This window comes from Diadema antillarum, unplaced genomic scaffold, assembly GCF_040938485.1.
Source record: "Diadema antillarum isolate AM-2024a unplaced genomic scaffold, OU_Dant_1.0 seq00000035_RagTag, whole genome shotgun sequence".
Lineage (NCBI taxonomy): Eukaryota > Metazoa > Echinodermata > Echinoidea > Diadematoida > Diadematidae > Diadema > Diadema antillarum.
The window spans coordinates 2,137,619-2,157,727 of record NW_027271149.1 but is presented as its reverse complement, the minus strand read 5'-3'; the positions used below and the strand labels follow the sequence as shown (position 1 = coordinate 2,157,727).

General features: G+C 37.3%; 1 protein-coding gene across 1 annotated transcript in view; it reads right to left on the bottom strand.

The window, feature by feature from the left end:
- LOC139725380 (protein CIP2A-like) overlaps positions 1 to 1,057 on the bottom strand; it is a 36,287-nt gene extending 35,230 nt beyond the window's left edge. The window contains exons 1-2 of the mRNA XM_071636464.1: positions 935 to 1,057; positions 111 to 270 (exon numbers count right to left, since the gene is read on the bottom strand). Coding sequence (XP_071492565.1) covers positions 111 to 270; positions 935 to 1,036 — 262 coding nt within the window. The 5' untranslated portion in view covers positions 1,037 to 1,057. The remainder of the gene's footprint in view (positions 1 to 110; positions 271 to 934) is intronic.
- Between the last annotated feature and the right edge of the window lie 19,052 nt (positions 1,058 to 20,109).

Genomic DNA, 20,109 nt, shown 5'->3' with positions numbered 1-20,109 from the left:
ATTGAAGACTTCACATTATTAAGCATGACCAATACTTACATGTATCAAATGCTCTGTTAGCACCCAAAAAGGAAAAGGTATCATGAGCACATATTATGAGCACTACATACCAAGATTGAATAGCAGCACCATTGCCTTTAGAGCAAGGTTCAGTGGGGTCGCAGGGTCATTGAGAAGGTCAACCAGGCATGTTAAGCACTCGCTAGGGAGGAGCTGACGAGGGGAAAAATAGCTGAGGGACTTGTCCCTTGATGTGATGCCAATCAAAACCTACAGTGAGGGAAGGAGAGTGAAATGAAGAGTGAGGATGAAACAGATATGATATGCACACACACAGTACATCTACGTAAACATTACCATTGATAAAGACCACCAGTGCACAGCGTAAATGCACTGCATGTGGCACAGCGTAACAGCAACAACAACAAAACTACCGGTAAAAGGGTACATGCCACATCATGGATTGAACTACATGTACAGACTTTTCTTTGCTGGGTAGAACTGGTAAAATTATGTATTTCTTGCAGTTTGTGCCGCTATCACTGCCAGACTTCAGAAAAAGTTGCTAGTTGACTTGAAAAATACTAAAAAAACTCCATGAAATGGTCATTTTCACTTGTTTGCATGCTTACTCGTACAGTGTATATTCCAGAACTACAATACAGTTTGATGATATATGTCCACTTGTATTTATCATAACAAAATACATTATATTTTAAATGTGTCTAGTTACAACATACTAGCACGACAGGGGAAACTGGAAAGAATTGCACTACAAAGTTCATGTAGAATGGTTTCCATATACATATCAGTTACAATCTAAAGGTTCCACTCTCTTCAGACATGATTGAATACATGAATATTTTTGGCCAATTTCCCCCAATTTTCATGCAGCTTTCACTATCAAAATAGTCCATCCGCACTACATACTCACATCTAGCTGGCTCTGCAGGTGAGCAAGGTTGGCTTCACTCTGATTACGACTGTATTGATTGGAGGCCAAGACCACAGATCTCACTACGGATGTAGCCTCCATCTTGATGACACAGAGGTGATGTCTCAGACATACACCTACAGCTACATGTAAAGAATGCAAACCAGTAGTCTGTTAATCCTAACTAGGCCGGGCTATTTACACTAGATGATAGAGCCGGGGGGGCCTTCCAGATCTCGGCCGTCGACCGCACGATCGCGACGAAAATTCTAAGAATATTCTAAATCTAAAGTACCATGAAGTTAATTTTTCAAAAAATTATCATTTATGCTGAATTATGCTAATTTATGCATTTTTAATGATGCATGAAATCAGACAATTTGGTATAAATCACTAAATAAAGCTCAAAACAGGCACATTTTTGTGTAAATATTCTTTTTAGTGTACTTAGCAAATGTAAGAGAAAAAAATTGTGCCATCAGAAAAAATTTCGTAAGTATTTTATTGTTTTTTGAATTTCTTATGTATTTCTTTGTTTTTTCGACTTTATGTTTTCTATTGTTCTTTTGATGAAATTTGTCCGCGACATTGTTCCAAACAAGAAAATATGTTATTTAATCATGCTTTTATGAACTTTGCCTGTAAGCACAGTTTGCACTGAAATTGTACACAAATTCATGTTTTGGAGCAATATTGGGTCTGACATGCACGTAAATATTTATACGCAACTTTGGAACCGCGTGCCTGGGCATCCCAAATTTGGTGTCAAAAGATGCGGGAAACTTAAAAGAAAAAACTAATGAAACGTCAAGGCGATAGCATTTCGCGATAGCGATACATCGCGCGGACAGTCGAGGGGGGGGGGGGCCTCCCCCCTCCCCCCGGCCTAGTTAGGTAGAGTATACATTTATGTGACCGTGAATCACAAAACCAACAAAAAGTTGCTCCACTTGATTTTACTTGAGGACCCGAAAAAGGTAAAATGGGTAAACCAGGGGCCCGTTGCATAAAAGTTACTATTATCGTAACTTTGCCATCCAATGGTAACTTCCATGGAATTCTTGATTTTGATTGGTTGTTGAGTATTGTTACCATGGTAGTTATCATTGGATGGCAAAGTTACCACAATAGTAACTTTTATGCCCAAGTCAATCTTGCGTTTTTCATAGTCCTGATAGGGGTATTCTTCTTCTATATTATTCTTAAGTTTGGGATCATAGTATGAATGAGAAAGTGTGTTTTCAGCAGTTTTTTCCACATGCCTTTTCTGTAGAAAAGCATGCTTAGGTATGTTTTAGAGGCCCCTTTTCACTTCTTAAATTCATTTACACTCTCTTCACTTTCAACTCTAATAACTTGGGAAAGGATGATGCTACTGCTTTGATAGTTGGCATTAATCATGGACAGAATGTAGTAACAAAGCATGCTCTATTTCAGCTTAATCTGATAATCCCTTCGTTCTTGTTGCTACGATGGTTTACATACTGTGTTTTGTCCCATTCATTGCACAGCTAATATTGCTTGGTATTGGTAGAGATTAAGCGCTTGAATAGACAATGTACTTCAGAGCCTCTTTTCTCAGTTTGCACTTTTCCAGAGTGTGTGCTTCCTTTCCGATATATAGCTAGGTTAGGAGAGTCCAATTTAATTGAGTTATTTATATATCAATTTAAAGCTTAGATTCTTCTCTTTTAGAATCTGCCCTTAACTAAAATTCCATTTTCTGGTGACTTTTTTTGTTGGTGTTGTGACCCTGGGTCACATACAAGCTTATTACAGATGGGTGAAAAGAGAAGTGTCAATGCAGGCATTTTAGGGCACAAATTTCTACTCACTGTACCTACAATTGTATTTGAGCATGTTTTTTTAAGTTAGCACAGAAATGATTTCTAATTTATGTATAGACATCTAAGCCACTCTGAGTATTTGCAACTGACTGTCACACACTATCTGTCCAAAGTACCTTCGAGTATAATTTTGGAAAAAAAATCAGATAAAACCAAGAAATTACTAATACGAATGAGAAAGCTGAAAAACTAGTGATACCTTCATGTACAGTGCATTGTAAATATACACAAGTAGATCCACCCGATTCAATTTGTGACCCGCTACAACAAAAAGATCAGAAAGTGAAGGGAGGTCGATTTTCTGAAAATGACATGACTTTATTTCCTAACTCTTCCGCTTTAATTTCAGATATAAAACTAGTACTTGGTGCGGAGATATTGATGATTTTTATGAGACGATGTTGAGTGGTCTAGGAAATCAGCATTTTGAGAAACCCCCCTTCAAAGTTTTCTGTCTGAAGCAATCATGATAAGACAGTTTTCACCTCTTGACAATAGAATGTCTGCTCAAAGCAACCTCTGCAATGTTCATTCAAGCTTAGTGCCAGTGGTCCATGCATGACCAATCAGTAACCAGGATGCCACGCACCAACCAATAAGATCACTCCCTCGTTGCAAGGAGCGGAGTCTATCTGCTGGGCTAAATCCAATCTTCAGACACGTTTCTGTTCCGGCAAAAGTCAGAAAATCACAGCCCAGAAAAAAATACTAATTTCTTGCCATTCTTGATCACTTAGCTTCGAAATTTTGGCAGAAGATAGACGCAGCATTGGACTACAACATTATGCCAACAACAGAAATTCAATGATTTTGACAATCTGACTTCAAATTCAATTTTCTCGGTTAAGGCAAGCAGTCAGCAACTTTTGGATCCTTTTGCTGGTGTTGTGGCTGGTTACATTTAACCTACACTCTCTGCCACTCTGGACTCTGTCTACACTACAGATTATTCTTTCTAATATTTACACAGCTTGATGTTGTGGATGATTATTATCTTAGAACAGTGTTCAACTATAACAGATCATTTAATAAGGCTATTAAAAGACAGGTGAATCAAGCTAGAAGGGCTATGTTTAATTTGATTTGTAAGGCTAAAAAGTTATGCTTACCCTTAGATATACAATGTGCTCTTTTTGACCAGCTTGTTGTTCCAATTTTATCGTATGGTAGTGAGATTTTGGGTGTTTGTAAGCTGGATTATATTGAAATGTTCCATAAATTTTTTTTTTAAAGTATCCTCAGGCTTCAGCGTGGTACTGCAAATTGTATGGTGTATGGGGAATTGGGCAGGTTCTCTTTAACAAGTACAGTAGAGAAGCATTTGGTAAATTTTGGGGCGAGGATTAGTCAAGGAAAAAATTCTAAACTTTCATACACTATTCATAAATTTTTACGCCAGCTACATGATTGTGGTGAGTTTGAATCAGAGTGGATCAAAAAGTTAGAGGTGTTTTAGAAAAATGTGGTATGTCAAATTTATGGTTAGAGGATAACCCATTGAATCTAAAATGGGTGAAATCATCTTTGAATCTTAGGTTGGACGATATGGATAAGCAAAATTGGATCGCTGAAGTTGATAGAAACCGTTTATGTTTTAATTATAGAATTTTTAAACAGGAGGTTGGCTTGGAAAATTATTTATTAAAGTTGGATGTAGTGGATAGAATAACTCTGTGTAAATTTTGTTGTGGGAACCACAAGCTGCCTATTGGTAATTGTCGATATTTACCTGATCAAGCACCCGAATTATGTATTTTATGTAATTTGCAGGTTCAGGGGGATGAATTTCATTATTTGTTGGTTTTTCCTTTCTTCGGTGAAACACGTGGGCATTAAGAGGTATTTCTCATGCCCTCCTAACGTTATTGAATTCCATCAATTATTTAGTAGTAGGAGTATTAAAAAGTTGAAGAATCTGTCCAGATTTTGTAAGATAATTATGTCGAAGTTTGACTAGAATCATTTTTTTTCCTTTTATTGTCTAACTGGTTGTAGTTATTTTTTTTTAGTAGTGCCAAAACTGCACTGTGAAGTGTGTCAGTTGACACAGTGTGCTCTATTTGTTGTTAAATCTTGCCGATATTATGTACATGTATTTATGTGTTGTGACTGCCAAAGATTTAATCCTTTTAATTGAGTGTTTTATACTCATTGTACTTCTTCCATGCCCCGGGAGGGGCCGTTTTAAGAAATAAAATACATTGTCATTGTCATTTATGAGACATAGAAAGGTATTCTAGATCATACACATCGCATGTAGTAAGCCTACAACTGTTGTAGGCCTTAAAGTGAAAAGTTCTACACTGCACTGATAAACGTTGATAGTTTGCTGCAAATATCTGCGTAGGGGATGATTTATGATGGTTTGTCGTAGGCCCTAACTGCACCAGGTACCAGCCCGAACGCGAAGTAATAATCAGCTGATGAGTGATGTCAGTTCGGGAAACCCACTCACAAGGGGGGCCCCTCCTTATAAGTAACCCGTCCCCCTTATACGTAACCCCGTCCCCCTTATAAGTAACCCCCGGGGCACCCCTTATAAGGAGTCTCCACGCTTTTTTGCAATGCAACGCGAAAATGAAAGGACTGCGGCAATTCGCTTGATTATGTCCATAAAGCTTCACAAGTTTCCTAGTTACTCACGAAATTTGAGCAAAATCGGTTTGAGGCATCATATCTAAAATCATGGATTTAAATGCGATGTCCAACGACCCATGCGAATGCTGAAATGCGTGCGATTACTGGCGTGAGTGTCGCCAGGCGCGGCGGCGCGGCAATGCTTGAGTGCAGACGTGGCGACTGAGTACGGAGACTCTCTCGTACTCAGTCGCCACGTCTGAGTACAAGGGGAATTGAATTGAATTGAAGAAGGAACGCCCCAGGGTTCTTTACCCCTACCGTACTCGTCTACCGGTTTTAGTTCTACTAACCATTAGAATATCTAACATTAACTGGTTAGGGTGTCTAACGTTAGACTGTTTAGTCGAGGGCAAAGCCTACAAAATTATGCGGTTGAACATCATGCAGCTCAGGCAGTTGAACATCAACAAACTGGGCCCTGTTTCATAAAGCTGTTCGTAAAGTTACGAACAACTTACGAGCGACTGGTGATCAATTCTGATGTGCTATACTTATCAGAATTTAAATAATTCAGCACAAGAACTGATCAACAGTCGCTCGTAAGTTGCTCGTAACTTTACGAACAGCTTTATGAAACACCCCCCTGATCAACATTCTCGGCTATCTACAACACAAAACTATACGAATGGGACTTGAATAGAACTTGCAAGGAAGGGAAGTGTTCGTGAGTCTCGCAGACTGCAATCTAACGTTAGATTCAAGCGTTTCGTATCGTACTCACGGCACATTATAAAATAAAACTGACGACAAGCTGTTATATTTACCGATTGATTAGGTCGGACCCGACGACCTGGGCTGGCTCAACCAGTATTTTCGCCAGTAGACTCTAAGCCGACAGCGATGCTTTTCTGATGGTTTACGATTTGAACTCAGCGCCCTTTATAACGTTGCTATCCAATTGCCATTTCACGTACAATGTACATCGGACTAGACTGACTAGCACTGTACGTGTTCGCGCGAGCCGTTTCCGGTCGCGTACAGAGTCATAAACAATAGAAAGCACTGTCTGGTGTAGCCATGTATTTCTGTCAGACCCAGAGATTTTATAGGGCTCACACGGGTAAATAATTCCCCATAGAGACGTGTGTTAAAATTCAAATTTCAAAAAAATTCTGTAAAATAGGTGTTTCATCTTCACTAACCTGAAGAAGTGAGGTATTTAAAAACCTTTCATCCATCAGATTTCTAGGGTGGGTTGTTCTGCTCTAATTCTGTCCAGGGGTCCGCAAAGCCAGACTACGAGTTCTTGTCACTCAAAAAATCACATATTTTCCGTACACGTACCCAATGAAATATAGTCCCCTCAAATTCCATCAGAAAAGCTTTCATCTTCCAACCAAAATGCACTTTGTAGAGGAATTCATACTCAATATCTACAGCTATTCAGTTTTTTGCCAAACTGCATCATTAATTTTTAATGAATTTTTTTCTTCATTTATTTTGGTATCTTTGGTACGAATTTGTGAAGGGGTCTGGGACAGTCCATTTTATTTACAGGTGTGAGCCCTATAAGGTGTAGTATTATTCAGACCAAAGTCAGGCACGTATTTCTGCTTTCTAAATCTAGTTTCATTCCGATGAAGTGGCCTATACCATAAAAATTTGATTGTATCGTAGGCCTAATCCATGGTCATGGAGTTACAAGCTGTACATCATTGATGTAACTGTCGTATAACAATTTCAGCTTTGTATAATTTACTTGTACAGTTTTAGCGACTCTCGGGTTATGAGAGATTACTAGTACAACATGTACATGTATAAACAAGCATGAAATAAAGAAATGCATGTAACAAAACAATATAATAGACTGCTACAATTCTTACACAGTATATGACATAAAAGATATAAAAGAGGACACCTCCCTCTCTTCTTCTTCATCGTCTTATTATTATTATTATTATTATTATTATTATTATTATTATTATTATCATTATTATTATTATTCTACTTCTTCTTCTTCGGATCTTCTTCTGTCACTCTTTATCACAGTGCAAGACGGAGTGTACTCTGTGATCTGTTGTGTGTATGATTGAGGGCGGCATTTTGAAAGATATCAGCGTGGTGTACTATACACGGGGGATACGGTGCAAACATGGAGCTAAAGCTCCAGTTATGTCCAATTATATATAGGGATCTTCAGTGCGCTGCAGGGGGAAATCGTTCGTTAACTATTAAATCTTTATTCCACTTCTCTTTATTTGAGTGGTCGCTGAAATTACACGCATTATACCTTTCAGGATACTTGCCTTCATGATAATTATATGCGAAATTCAGTGAAAACATGCAATGAGGGGACAGTCAATACTGTATCCCATTTTGTCTAATAACATTAAAAAAAAATAATAATAATATCTATTCATGGTCTAATAACATTATTAAAGTACTTGTATATCACGCCTCCTCTCTGATCGCCCGTCGTTTGTTAACGCAGTTTGCAAGCATCATGTGTTTAACTTAATTGTTACGGGTGATTCGTAAAACCGAACATATCACAAATGTCATATACCTACACTGTAAAATATTAGTTTGTTAATCCGAAAATGAAAATCGCGTTCATCTATCAACACGAAGGCCAGGGGCTATTCCGATGGTAGGTTTCGTAGGATCCTTAGCCCCCGAAAGATATAAAGTTCTTTATTTCGAAGGTTCAATAATCCGAACACGAAGAAAAGAAAGTGGCCTATAATACTAACAAATCTTAAAAATTTAATGAAAGACCAGGTTGTATTCTTTCTGACAAGATACATTCACGAGTGTATGTCATGATCTTCATGATCTGAATAAATTGGAGAACTTAGATACAGCCCAGCTAAATTTGCATAATCTGGGGTGCTTTTGTTGTTATTGTTTTATTTTCGGAGATGGTGCAATGAGATGGTATGCATCGAACAGGGACTGCAAAGAACATTTTGGGGGTTTTCAATGGGAAGGATGTTGGGACGGAACTCTCGAAAAGTCTAGAAATGTCAATGTTTTTCTTGTGTTTATTCCATCAAGTTTTTCCGATTTTTTGAAGAGTAAGTATGTGTGTGTGTGTGTGTGTGTGTGTGTACACATGGGTGTGTGTATGTGTGAGTATGAATGAGCCTGATATAGAAAGAAATTCAAATAAAGAATATAATTTTTTTTAAAGTGTAGGGGGCGTCCTGTGGCCCTCGTAGGCGCCAGAAGTGGGGGGGGGGGGGGGGGGCAAAACGCATTTTTGCCCCCCCCCCCCCCAAAAAAAAGCCCCCCCCCCAAAAAAAAATAAATAAATAAAATAATAATAATAATAAAAATAAATGAATAAACAAAGAAAATAAAATAAATATGTATATATATGAATAAAAGGGAAAAAATATGGCTACAAACGGCAGCTTTTGGACTGTAAAATGTCAAAATTTTCAAGCTCGCTCGCTTCACTCGCTCGCATCCAGGCAGTTGAGCCCGGTGCGCCTCCCCCTTAATTTCTAAAGCGAAAAACATAGCTACGACGGCAGTTGTTGGACTCTAGAATGTCAAAATTTTCAAGCTCGCTCGCTTCGCTCGCTCGCATTGAATCGTTATGCCATTCTCCTAATGTTGCTGACAGTAATTGCCAGTAGTTGCGCCCGATGCCCCCAACCCTTAATTTCCAAAGCGAAAGATAAATATAGCTACAAACGGGAGTTTTGGGACTGTAAAATGTCAAAATTTTCAAGCTCGCTCGCTTCGCTCGCTCGCATTGAATCGTTATGCCACTCTCCTAACGTTGCTGCCAGTAATTGCCAGCAGTTGCGCCCGATGCCCCCCCCCCCCCTCCTTAATTTCCAAAGCGAAAGATATAGCTACAAACGGGAGTTTTGGGACTGTAAAATGTCAAAATTCTCAAGCTCGCTCGCTTTGCTCGCTCGCATTGAATCGTTATGCCATTCTCCTAATGTTGCTGCCAGTAATTGCCAGCAGTTGCGCCCGATGCGCCGCCCCATTAATTTCCAAAGTGAAAGATATAGCTACAAACCCCAGTTTTGGGACTGTAGAATGTCAAAATTTTCAAGCTTGCTCGCTTCGCTCGCTCGCATTGAATCGTTATGACATTCTCCTAATGTTGCTGCCAATAATTGCCAGCAGTTGCGCCCGATGCGCCCCCATTTATTTCCAAAGCGAAATATAATATAGCTACAATTAAAACTCCAGTTTTGGAACTGTAGAATATCAAAATTTTCAAGCTCGCTCGCTTCGCTCGCTCGCATTTTATTGTTATGCCATTCACCTTATGTTGCTGACGGTATATAATTTGTCGATCGTTTCACACCGTCATTCCATAATCCATGTAAGGAAAACTTACAATGTTCCTCAATGACTGCGTTGTTGAATGTATCACATTCCGTAATGTATTGTAGTCCCATTATTGCTCACGCACACACGCACAAGCATACAGACCGTCAAAATTACTTTATGGTTCCCCCATGTTTCGACCCACCGTACGCCACTTTACACATATATATATATATATATATACATATACATAATAGATGTGTGTGCGTGTGTGTGTGTGTGTGTGTGTGTGTATGTGTATATTGTGTAACATATGCATGGTCTAATCTTGAGCCCCCTCCAATGTTTGCCCCCCCCCCCCCAATCCAAAACTGCTTCCGGCGCGCCTGGTGGCCCTCATATACTATATAGATGATTAAAATGGTTGAACTCAGAGAAATAAAATTGACAATGTTATTTCTTTTTTATTCATTGCTTATTTCACTTTTTTACAGGTTACACAGCTGTTCTCATACATTGCAATATAAACCTTTTTTACCAACTATATTCAATATTGTCCATTATAATTCTGAGACGAGATTATACACAAGAAGAGGAGGGCCTATTTAACTAAGCATGCTAAATGTGTGATGAAAGGCTATATTAATCATGATAGGCTTCACAATGAAATGTTATGGCAATTTTTGATGAATCGAATTAGTTATTACCTACAAAATGGGGCAGAATATTAGTCGGAATTAATGACGAGTTAAAAAAAACCACAATAATTTGTTGTTCTTGTTGTACATTTTCTTTAAGAAATACATATTAACGAGGCGAATAATCAATAACATAGACTAAAACTTGATACTTTGTTATTTTACTGTTATATGCACGCAATCTTTTTTTTTCTGCCTAAAGAATATAAGTAATATAACTGTAGCCCTTTTCTATTTGTAGTGCGACATCTATCATATCGTCTGAAATCGACTGCTATCCGCCACTATAGTAAAAGCCACCTGAAGAAACTATGTACATACATAATATTCTAGACAATTTGGTGTGTTTTTGGGTACCGTACTTCAATTATGTCTGTATATGGTGCAGCTGCTATACCATGTATACTCTGCTGCTTAATCATCTATGATAAAATGTGCAGCAAAGAATGTGTGTTATCATCATCTCAAATTATACAAGGAAGAGTTACTCAATTCATGTGACATGAAATATGACATTTTTGGTATAAATGCAAATTGAAATTGATGTAAATATTTGGCAAGTATAGGTTACTATAGCGAATTAATGTTGATATCGATGCAATGTATAAAGTGCGCATTTATTTTTGTTACATTATCTCAGACTCATAAAACGGTGAGCTAAATTTGTTGCACATTGGAAAATGTTGGTTTGATGGTGTGACTAGGTAGCTCTGGTATTGTCTTGAGATTTTCGAAGAAGTAGGATTTCCGTTTATTGAGTGTCACAGAAATACTGGAAACACTATGTTTACATTAAATCCTACCTTTCAATTCTCACCAAGTCACTATGTCTGTTGCTTGGTCAACACTCAAGGAAATTGTTTAACAAAAAGAGTAGACATTATCTTTGTTCTTTGCTGATTATTTGATCATTTGATATGGTTAATTTGATTTCGTTTGATTTGTTGTACTGCACAGTACAATGAAATCTACATTATGATACAAGACATTGGACAAAGCAGATCAGTAAATCAAGAAAGTATAAACATTGGTGTGACATGAACAAATATCTTGGCATTCACGTGGATTTTTGATAGTATAACCCAAATTTTTAGCTCACCAATAACTCCACTAAGCAGAAAAATAAAAGGTTGCTATGTCATCTTAATCATGAGAAAAATAAAAAAGGCACACTACCCGCGAGTGATGCTGAAAAGGAGGCATGCAGAGACAGAGAAAAGGAGAGAGAGAGAGGTAGAGAGAGAGAGAGAGAGAGAGAGAAGGCGATAATAGTAGACAGGGAGAGAAAGAGAGAAAGAGAGCGATTGACAGAAAAAGGAGATGATTATACGATAACGAGAAAAGTGAAGTAGAAAAATGATTATGTTTGTAATTTATAAAAGTATCTCGACTTCAGTTATGACTACAATAATGTGGCTTATATTGAGCTGAAAATATAAAATGGAAAATATTAAATAAAATAGAGGACCAAGTCAAGCCAAATTCAAATAAGTTCTTATACTTCGAATCAAACTTGTAACGCGACATAATATGCATGTAACCATGGTAACAATGAATTTGGTTCATATATTTGATATAGGCGAAGCATCTTAAGTTTCATTACATTAAAAAAAATTGACATATACTTTATCAAATAAAAAATAAAAAAGTGAAAAAAAAAATCATAGACAAAATCCATACCGCATACACACTTCATATGTTAATCAAGGCAATGATGTACATGTTTGAATCGGAACTTTTACAGTGGTTTGCACACGGGAACAAACATGTGAAATTATCATTTTTGTTAATAATCCGCCGAACTCCTCCCAACGGTTACAAAGTCATATAGTCCAAACCATCACCTATCCAGAACACTAAATTGTGAAATTTGTTATTCCTTTTTTATATGTCATATTTTCCCGGTACACGTGGTTCAGTGAACAGTGTCCGGGCACTAGCATTGGTATTCTATTTTTTTTCCCGACCGGTGTATCTCAAAAAAACTACATGTATATTGTTATAGAATAGTATATCATTTATTCATTATTCATCTAGCGATCCACGTCCAACAAGCTTTGCTTTTTAGTGGATCACTATTTTCCATAATCGAATTTATTTTCCGCTCGCCCACGAAGTATTTATACATAGTGTTCTTCCTAATTATTGTACATATATGTTGTTCTATAATTTGTTTCGTATTATATTACATGAATCTTTTGCAAACGTTCGAACAATATTATTTCATGACATATATACTTTGTACTATGTTTTTGATTTTCGTTGATTGGAAATAAACTATGATTGATTGATTGATTGATTGATTGATTTATATTTACTGTCGTAAAATTGAATATTGGGGAAATTTGTGTAAATGCGATTGGAAATTTGTAAGATTACATGACCGATGTCACTATTCGAGAGCTAGGGGAGGGGGAACTGCATAAATCAACCAATTTCCTATATACTTTCTATCCTATATCGTTACAAAAGTTTTTATATTTTTATTTTTCTGGGTTTTTCTTCTTTAAATTTATGGCAATGTAAACATTGTGTTTTCAACTACCTGCATCAATCATAATAATACGAATGTCATGGACCTGAACTTTTACCAAAGATATCAGTAAATCAGGGTAAAGTCATTTTTTGCCATTTTTGTTGCTGCTGAAAATCACCATTCTTGACATAATTATTTTCCTGTTGCATGATAAGCGCCTCTTTATATGGAAAATCATCAGTTTACAGGGGTCACACTTGTCGTTGTTGTTGTTGTTTGTTCTTCTCAGTGGATAAGATCATGGGTCGTCAATCACGAGAACCATGTTACATAAACCAAGCATAAGTTGGCTATCAATCGATTTAGAATTCAGCATTTAGAAACTTGTGTCATCTTTCTGACTTCAGTTTGATTGCAACGTTCATGCAGCAGGAAGTTGGTTCGAATCCACCTTGCAGTGTTTTTAGCTGCAGCGGTTGTGTCTCTCGGTAATAACACGAATAAGGCGCTTTATCCTTCCTGCCTATGGTCCATTGGAGGGGACTTTCTAATTGAGCGCTGGCTGTCGATGTTGCTTGCGTGATCCATTACCTTCTTTAGCGGCAACCTGAAACAGTTCAAATCAATTCAATAACAGTCATTTCCATTCGAATGGTTTCTGTCTTCCCTCTGGAAGCGACCTGTCCATTGGAAAAAGGTTCAGTGCTTCGGCAGATGAGTGTTCTCGTATACTGCGCTGTTTTCGTCTTTTCCCATGGAGGTGAGGCGTCCTTTCGGATGCACGACACAGTGATTCTCATATGCCTTATTAGACTCCCCTTGTTTAGAAGACGGACGCAGCTCTTCGTAGGAGTCCTCGGAAGAACGAACCGGCATGACGATACTAGTTTCGTATCGAGTTTCCTCGTCGTCAGCCTGTTTGAAATCGGCGATGTGCTTCCCTTTTCCAGATCGAGCACGTATCCCTGAACGATAGTGTCGCCTAGAAAATGTAAGAAAATACGAGAAAATTGAAATATAACCGGTCTTCTTTCGTGCTAAACGTAATTTGTATGGTGTTCAGCATCTGTTGGGTGTTGGTTTTTTTTTTTTCTGCACAGCCATATGCAGATGTGCATACATAGCACGTATCTATGTGAAATACAAAATAAAAAAATGGCCAAATTAAACGGCGACATCCCGTTAGGATAGCCAGAGACTTTACTGAACAAGCGGAAAATGAATAAAATCGTTGTTTCAGAATCGGGTGTAATTTAGAAAACATAACCGATCCCGGCATAATAATGTGTGTGTGTGTGTGTGTGTGTGTGTGTGTGTGTGTGCGTGAGTGTGTGTGAACGTGTGTGTGTGTGTGTGTGTGTGTTTGTGTTTGTGTGTATTAGTGTGTATCTGTGTGTGCATCTGTGTGTGCAATGAGGGGGCGCTTTGGATGCATAAGTATGCCCACATATTTCATTTTATTTCATTTCATTTCATTTCCGACGAAAGCATATACAATATGGCATTTACATATAGACAAAGTGAAATACAACCGTATAATGTGGGTTTTTTTTTTCATATTCAAGTGCAATTTATTGTGTGGGCAGGCTCGTGATCTGCGTGTTGGCCAATAGTATTTCAGACTGATTTTTTTTTTTTTTGCATTTTTTTTCACTTTCTAATTGGAAGTTTTTCTTGAGGGGGAAAGAAAAATAGAAAATGTACCTTTGTATATATTTTCTTTTTTTTTTTCTTTTTAGAAACTAGTAAAGGAATATGACCGGTTGCCTTGAGCAAACTATTATGTCCTCGTTTGGCGGGCTTTTTGCAAGAATATTATATGTGTTTAAAAAAAAGGAAAAAGTGGATTTCGTGTTTTTTGGTTAGAAAACCATTCACAATGTGAGATTGACATTACTTTGCACAATGTTTTTGTGTATAATGCAAATTGTCTTTGTATGAAATGTTTTGTTTTTGTTTCTGTGAACGTGAATTTTGTGATATGAAATTGAACGAAATTCGAATAAAGAATTATTTCAAAAATCTGAGCATGGTCGCTGATGGTGTGCCAATTCTTAATATGTTTTGATGTTTGCATAATTGATATCATAATTTACTGCTTGGGGCTGTTGGTTTGTTTTTCTTCTTCTTCGGTTTTTTTTTTTCTCTCTCTCCTCCTTCTACAATCTCTGGTTGTTGTTGCTTTTTTTTTATTGAATGAAGGCCTAGTCCACTTTCCCCTGACAATAGTGTTTCTTATCCGGGACGGATCCAGGAATTCTATAAAGGGGAGGCGCCTTAACAGAATTAAAGGGGGCGTACACCAAGCCCCCCCCCCTCCATTTTTCTTCTTAATTCTTTGTTTAAACAATAAGTAAAGAGGGGGCACGTACCCGGTTCGTCCCCCTTTGGATTCGCCGTTATAAATTTACAGCGAACAAATGTAAAAGCTAGTTTTTTCTTTTCTGATTAAAATTTCAAAACTGAGTAAGCAAACTTACCTCATTCTTACGTAAAGATACGTCACAACGACGGCATATATCAATACGATGGCAAGTAAGACACCACATACGACCGCAGCGGCTACTGCCGAGTCTGGAATACAAAGAGGGGGAAAAAGTCGTGTTTTCCGCATTGTGAAAATGTTTAACTCAATTAAATTCAACACAACTTGATTTTCATCTCTTCCAATAGAATATACTGTGTAATGTGTAAATTCGACATGCAGTTTATCGAATGAGATGTAGGAGGCAAAGAATAACAATAGTAACTGTCTATGATCAGTGCAAGAAGAGACAAACTATATGGGAATAAACTTCGAAAAAAGAATGGAGGAACCCACTCAAGAGGCTTTAATCCTCTCCCACCCCCCCCCCCCCCCCTTGGGCAAAAGCAAAAAAAAATGTTATCTAAAAGATAAATCAACTGAAAAACAAACATCATGATAACAACAAGCAGCTAATGATTAGGAATTATAAACATGAATTGAGGTCAAAAGAGTTGAAGAAAGTTGGTTTTTTTTTTTATTTACGTTAAAGTAGGCCTATGTTAAATTTTTGGCAGTTAAAGGTAAAACATAGTTCTGGTGCGACTGCAGAAATCCGAAATTTCGCTACAAAATGTATACATAATTATGACTAACAAAATCAATGTATGGAATAACGCTGTAATAACAAGATATTCGTTTGGTAACGTGGGTAACGTGTAAATTGTCTGAAATAGGGCCGATTTGTCCCTGAGACCGAGTTAGCCTGAATCTTACTGTAATAAAAGTTGGTATACCGACTTTTATCATTCTACACTTTTGACCTCAAAATACTCCAAAACAACTCATCATCCTAAAAAAACGCGTCAGCCAGATAGGTTTCTTAGTAGACTCTTTCGATATATTGTAAGCAAATATGAAATGGTGCAAGCGGGTTGTCGAACTTTACACCAGAACTATGTTTCACTTTAGGCAAAAGACACGACTGACTTGCAAAAACGGAAACCCATGGTCTCATTGTAACAATCAAGTGTATATACCGCTGGACATGGAAGTTGCAGGTGTTGCTCTAGAAGAGGAGTAGACCGTGAAAGTAGTTGGGTCAGCTGTGGGTATCGACTGTCCAGGCTCCGTTACTGAATGAGTAGTAGTAGTTTCTACTTCTGCTGTTGCAGTTTGGGTTGTTCGAAATGTTGTTTCTGCTTCCGTTGTATCTTGGGTTGTTGGAAATGTTGCTTCTGTTGTATCTTGGGTTGTTCGATCTGTTGTTGCTTCTGTTGTATCTTGGGTTGTTCGATCTGTTGTTGCTTCCGTTGTATCATGGGTTGTTCGATCTGTTGTTGCTTCCGTTGTATCTTGTGTTGTTCGATCTGTCGTTGCTTCTGTTATATATTGGGTTGTTTGAGATGTTGTTGCTTCTGTTATATCTTGGGTTGTTCGATCTGTTGTTGCTTCCCTTGTGACTTGGGTTGTATATTGGGCTGTTGAAGGTTGAGCTTTGAATAAAAAGAAGAAGAAGAAAAAGATGAAGCCATGTTTCATTTCATGACTGAATGATAAAGTTGATTGATCGATCCAAAGAGAGTTATCAGAGTTAAAAGAACTGTACATGAAGTCTAGGTAAAAATCTATGAGACAAACAAAATTCATTCGTACGTTGCCATTTGCCGATGCTCTGTACTTCGTTCGTTGAGTCAAGAATGAATGAGTCACTCAAGTTTATGAGTCAACATGATGACACAGTGAATCTCTTCTCTTGAAGAAATGTCGAATCAATGAGATTCATGTTAATTCGTTTTGATATGAAACAAAATACTCATAATTCTTAATGATTTAATGCTCCATTTATTTATTCATTTATTTATTTATTTATTTATTTATATATTTATTTATTTGTTTATTTGTTTGTTTCAGTAGTAGGGTAGCTCTGTCAGTGGCTAAACACTGTTATTCTCAGAGGCCCTACACATACAATACCGTACAGTACATCACAAAATATAAACATTGTTGACACATCAAAAAAATGATATAATATACAATTACGGTACACTTACAACATGGCCAGATAGTTGAGTATTGCGGAGGTAGAAAAATACATAAATAACTTCATCTCTAACATTGCAATTCACTGAGAAGTGATATGATGGGATATAATTGAGAATGATTGAAAAAATGTCTAAGTTACAGCACGTGTTTACATTGCATAATCCATAATTCCTCATTGACATCATATTACATATAATCATACATAATCATACATTTACATAACGTGTTTTATTGGAGAAAAGTGTGATACCTATTATAATAAATGTGATGTGAGCCAAGGTAAACTTCATAGGTGTGCTCCTGTAACATTTTTACTCTTTTCAGAAAAGTAACTCAAAAAGATGTTTTTTTTTGAAAGTCTATAAGTCAGAGACTTTCCCAGATGTTTTTGCCCTCTTTACAACTTTGTGATAAATGACTAATCTTTCATGATGCCTCGGAATGTAAACAAAAGATGATTATAGTTTCCCTGGCATTCGTGTTGTCCAAACTTTCTCAGTTGATAATATTTTATAATAATTCATAATGTTTACTTTCTATAAACTTCACCCTAAGAGAAAGTATCCGTGTATTCAAAATAAACAAACAATTTTGAATTCCGTGAGGGCAGCAATGGGGGGGGGGGGGGGGGGGGGGGGGCAAGGAAGCATGTCAATTCGGCGCCCCCCCCCCCCCCATCCCGAATTATTCTTGCTTTTTTGGTAGAAATTTTTATAAATATTACACCCTAAGTGTGCACCAGATCGCTGAATTTCATTTCTGCAAATGCAAATTCTCCCTCGCTTGGGAAGGGTACACTATACCTCCCATGCACACTCTTCCCAATCACACTAGGTTCCTTTCCGGAGACTCAGCAATGCTCAGTGCACTTTTGAGATTGACAAATTTCCGAACATTTCATCAAACGTGCGCACCATGCAGATCTGCACACTTTTTTAGGTTGACATTTCCAAAATATTTGATCGAAAACATGCAGAAGAGATAATGATTTCAATTCAATTCTAAACATTCCAAAACTCCTAGGTATGGTTGGGTTGAGGGAGACCCTTGCTATTTTATACCCCCCCCCCCCCCCCCCTCGGCTCGGCTCCCCTATGCATGCTATGTGCATAGACTATTATGCCGACACTTTGGGGATTGAAAATAATAAATGATCCACCAAAAGCAAAAAGTGTACACTAGATCATTGTATTGCAATCATATACTAGTACTAGATCATTGTATTGCAATCATATTTTATACTAGATCATTGTATTACAATAAATCATTGTATTGAAATTCGTTATAACATATATTTTTTTAATATATACTCGAATTAAAAAAGGGATAGATTTCTGTTGATTTCTCAATGACTGTAAAAATACAGGAACATTCAAACTTTAATTTTTCTTCAACATTATGCGTATAGTCTCGTTCACCCATTGTCTTCGCTATCGACTTTTTTAAAACTATTTTCAAAGCATGTTATCAGCTTTTCTTCTTCTTCCTCTTCTCTTTCTCTCTCTCCCTCTCTCTCTCTCTCTCTCTCTCTCCCTTTCTTTTCTGCATGCCGCGACTTAATGTTCGGAATTGTCTGATGTGCATGTGTTTGTCTATGGCTAGTTAGGTTTTTATTCTTCATTCGTGCAATATGATTATATAGCCTCCAGTTTTCATGTACAAAATTAGAAGCTCATTGATATATCTTTATGTATAATTATTTTACTATGTTGTAAAGGAATGTACCCTACAAGCATTGTTTTTTTTTTTTAGCATTCCTCCCCATCTCCTGCATTTTCAAAATTTCAGAATGCTTTTTGTTGTTTTCTTTTTACCTTAATAATGGTATATCCATAAATTTCACTTATCATATTTTGTAATGCCAATTAAAAATTATATGTACTTATATTCACAATGGCATGTTTTCCTGGTGATAGAAAATAGATACTTTGGGGACTGACAATTTTTCGAATATGCCACAAAAAGCGTGAGAGAGTGAAACTGTAAGATTTTGATGCCTAAGTTTAACTTTGGAGCTCAGCGAGTGGATTTTAGACTGTTTCCAAAGTTACACAAGAGCATCCAGTTCTAACGTGTCCACGAAATAGGCCTGTGCATCATTCGTTTTTCATTCTTTTTCCCTTCATGCGTCCGGCACACCTACAATATCGGCTTAATCCATGCGTTCGGATTTTACCGGACGCATATGGCTCAATGTTGATCAGTAAAAATCAAAGCATGATAATTGACCAATCAGATTGCAGAGATTCTGAAACCCATTTTATAAATCGGTGTATATCAATTTTTTTTTAATGCAAAAACTTTATCCCCCCCCCCCTCCACAGACACAATGATGATGCACACGCAAGACGAGTAGAGCTACGACACAACGATTTAGCCATTCACTTTTTTTTTTAATTCAAGGGTTTTTTTTCTAATTTTTTATCCCTCTTTCTTTCTTCTCGCGCTTTCATTCATCGCTCCTTCTATATCTGTCAATCATTTTTCTACTTTCCCCCTCTCTCTCACTTCTCTCTCTCTCCTCTCTACTCCTCCCACACTTCCATTGTCCATTTTTTTACCCTCCCTACTCCCTTTTCGCTGCTATTTTTTTACACAACTACTGTAAAAGTGGATATTTTCGCGCGACTAATTTTTCGCACTTGGCGGGGTAAGAAAAGTTTCAAGAACTGAACTACTGAAACATAAGGCAAGCAAAAATATTCGCGTGCTTTTATTTTCGCGCTAGTTACGGGTTGCGCGAAATACGCGAAAATTTCCACTTTTAC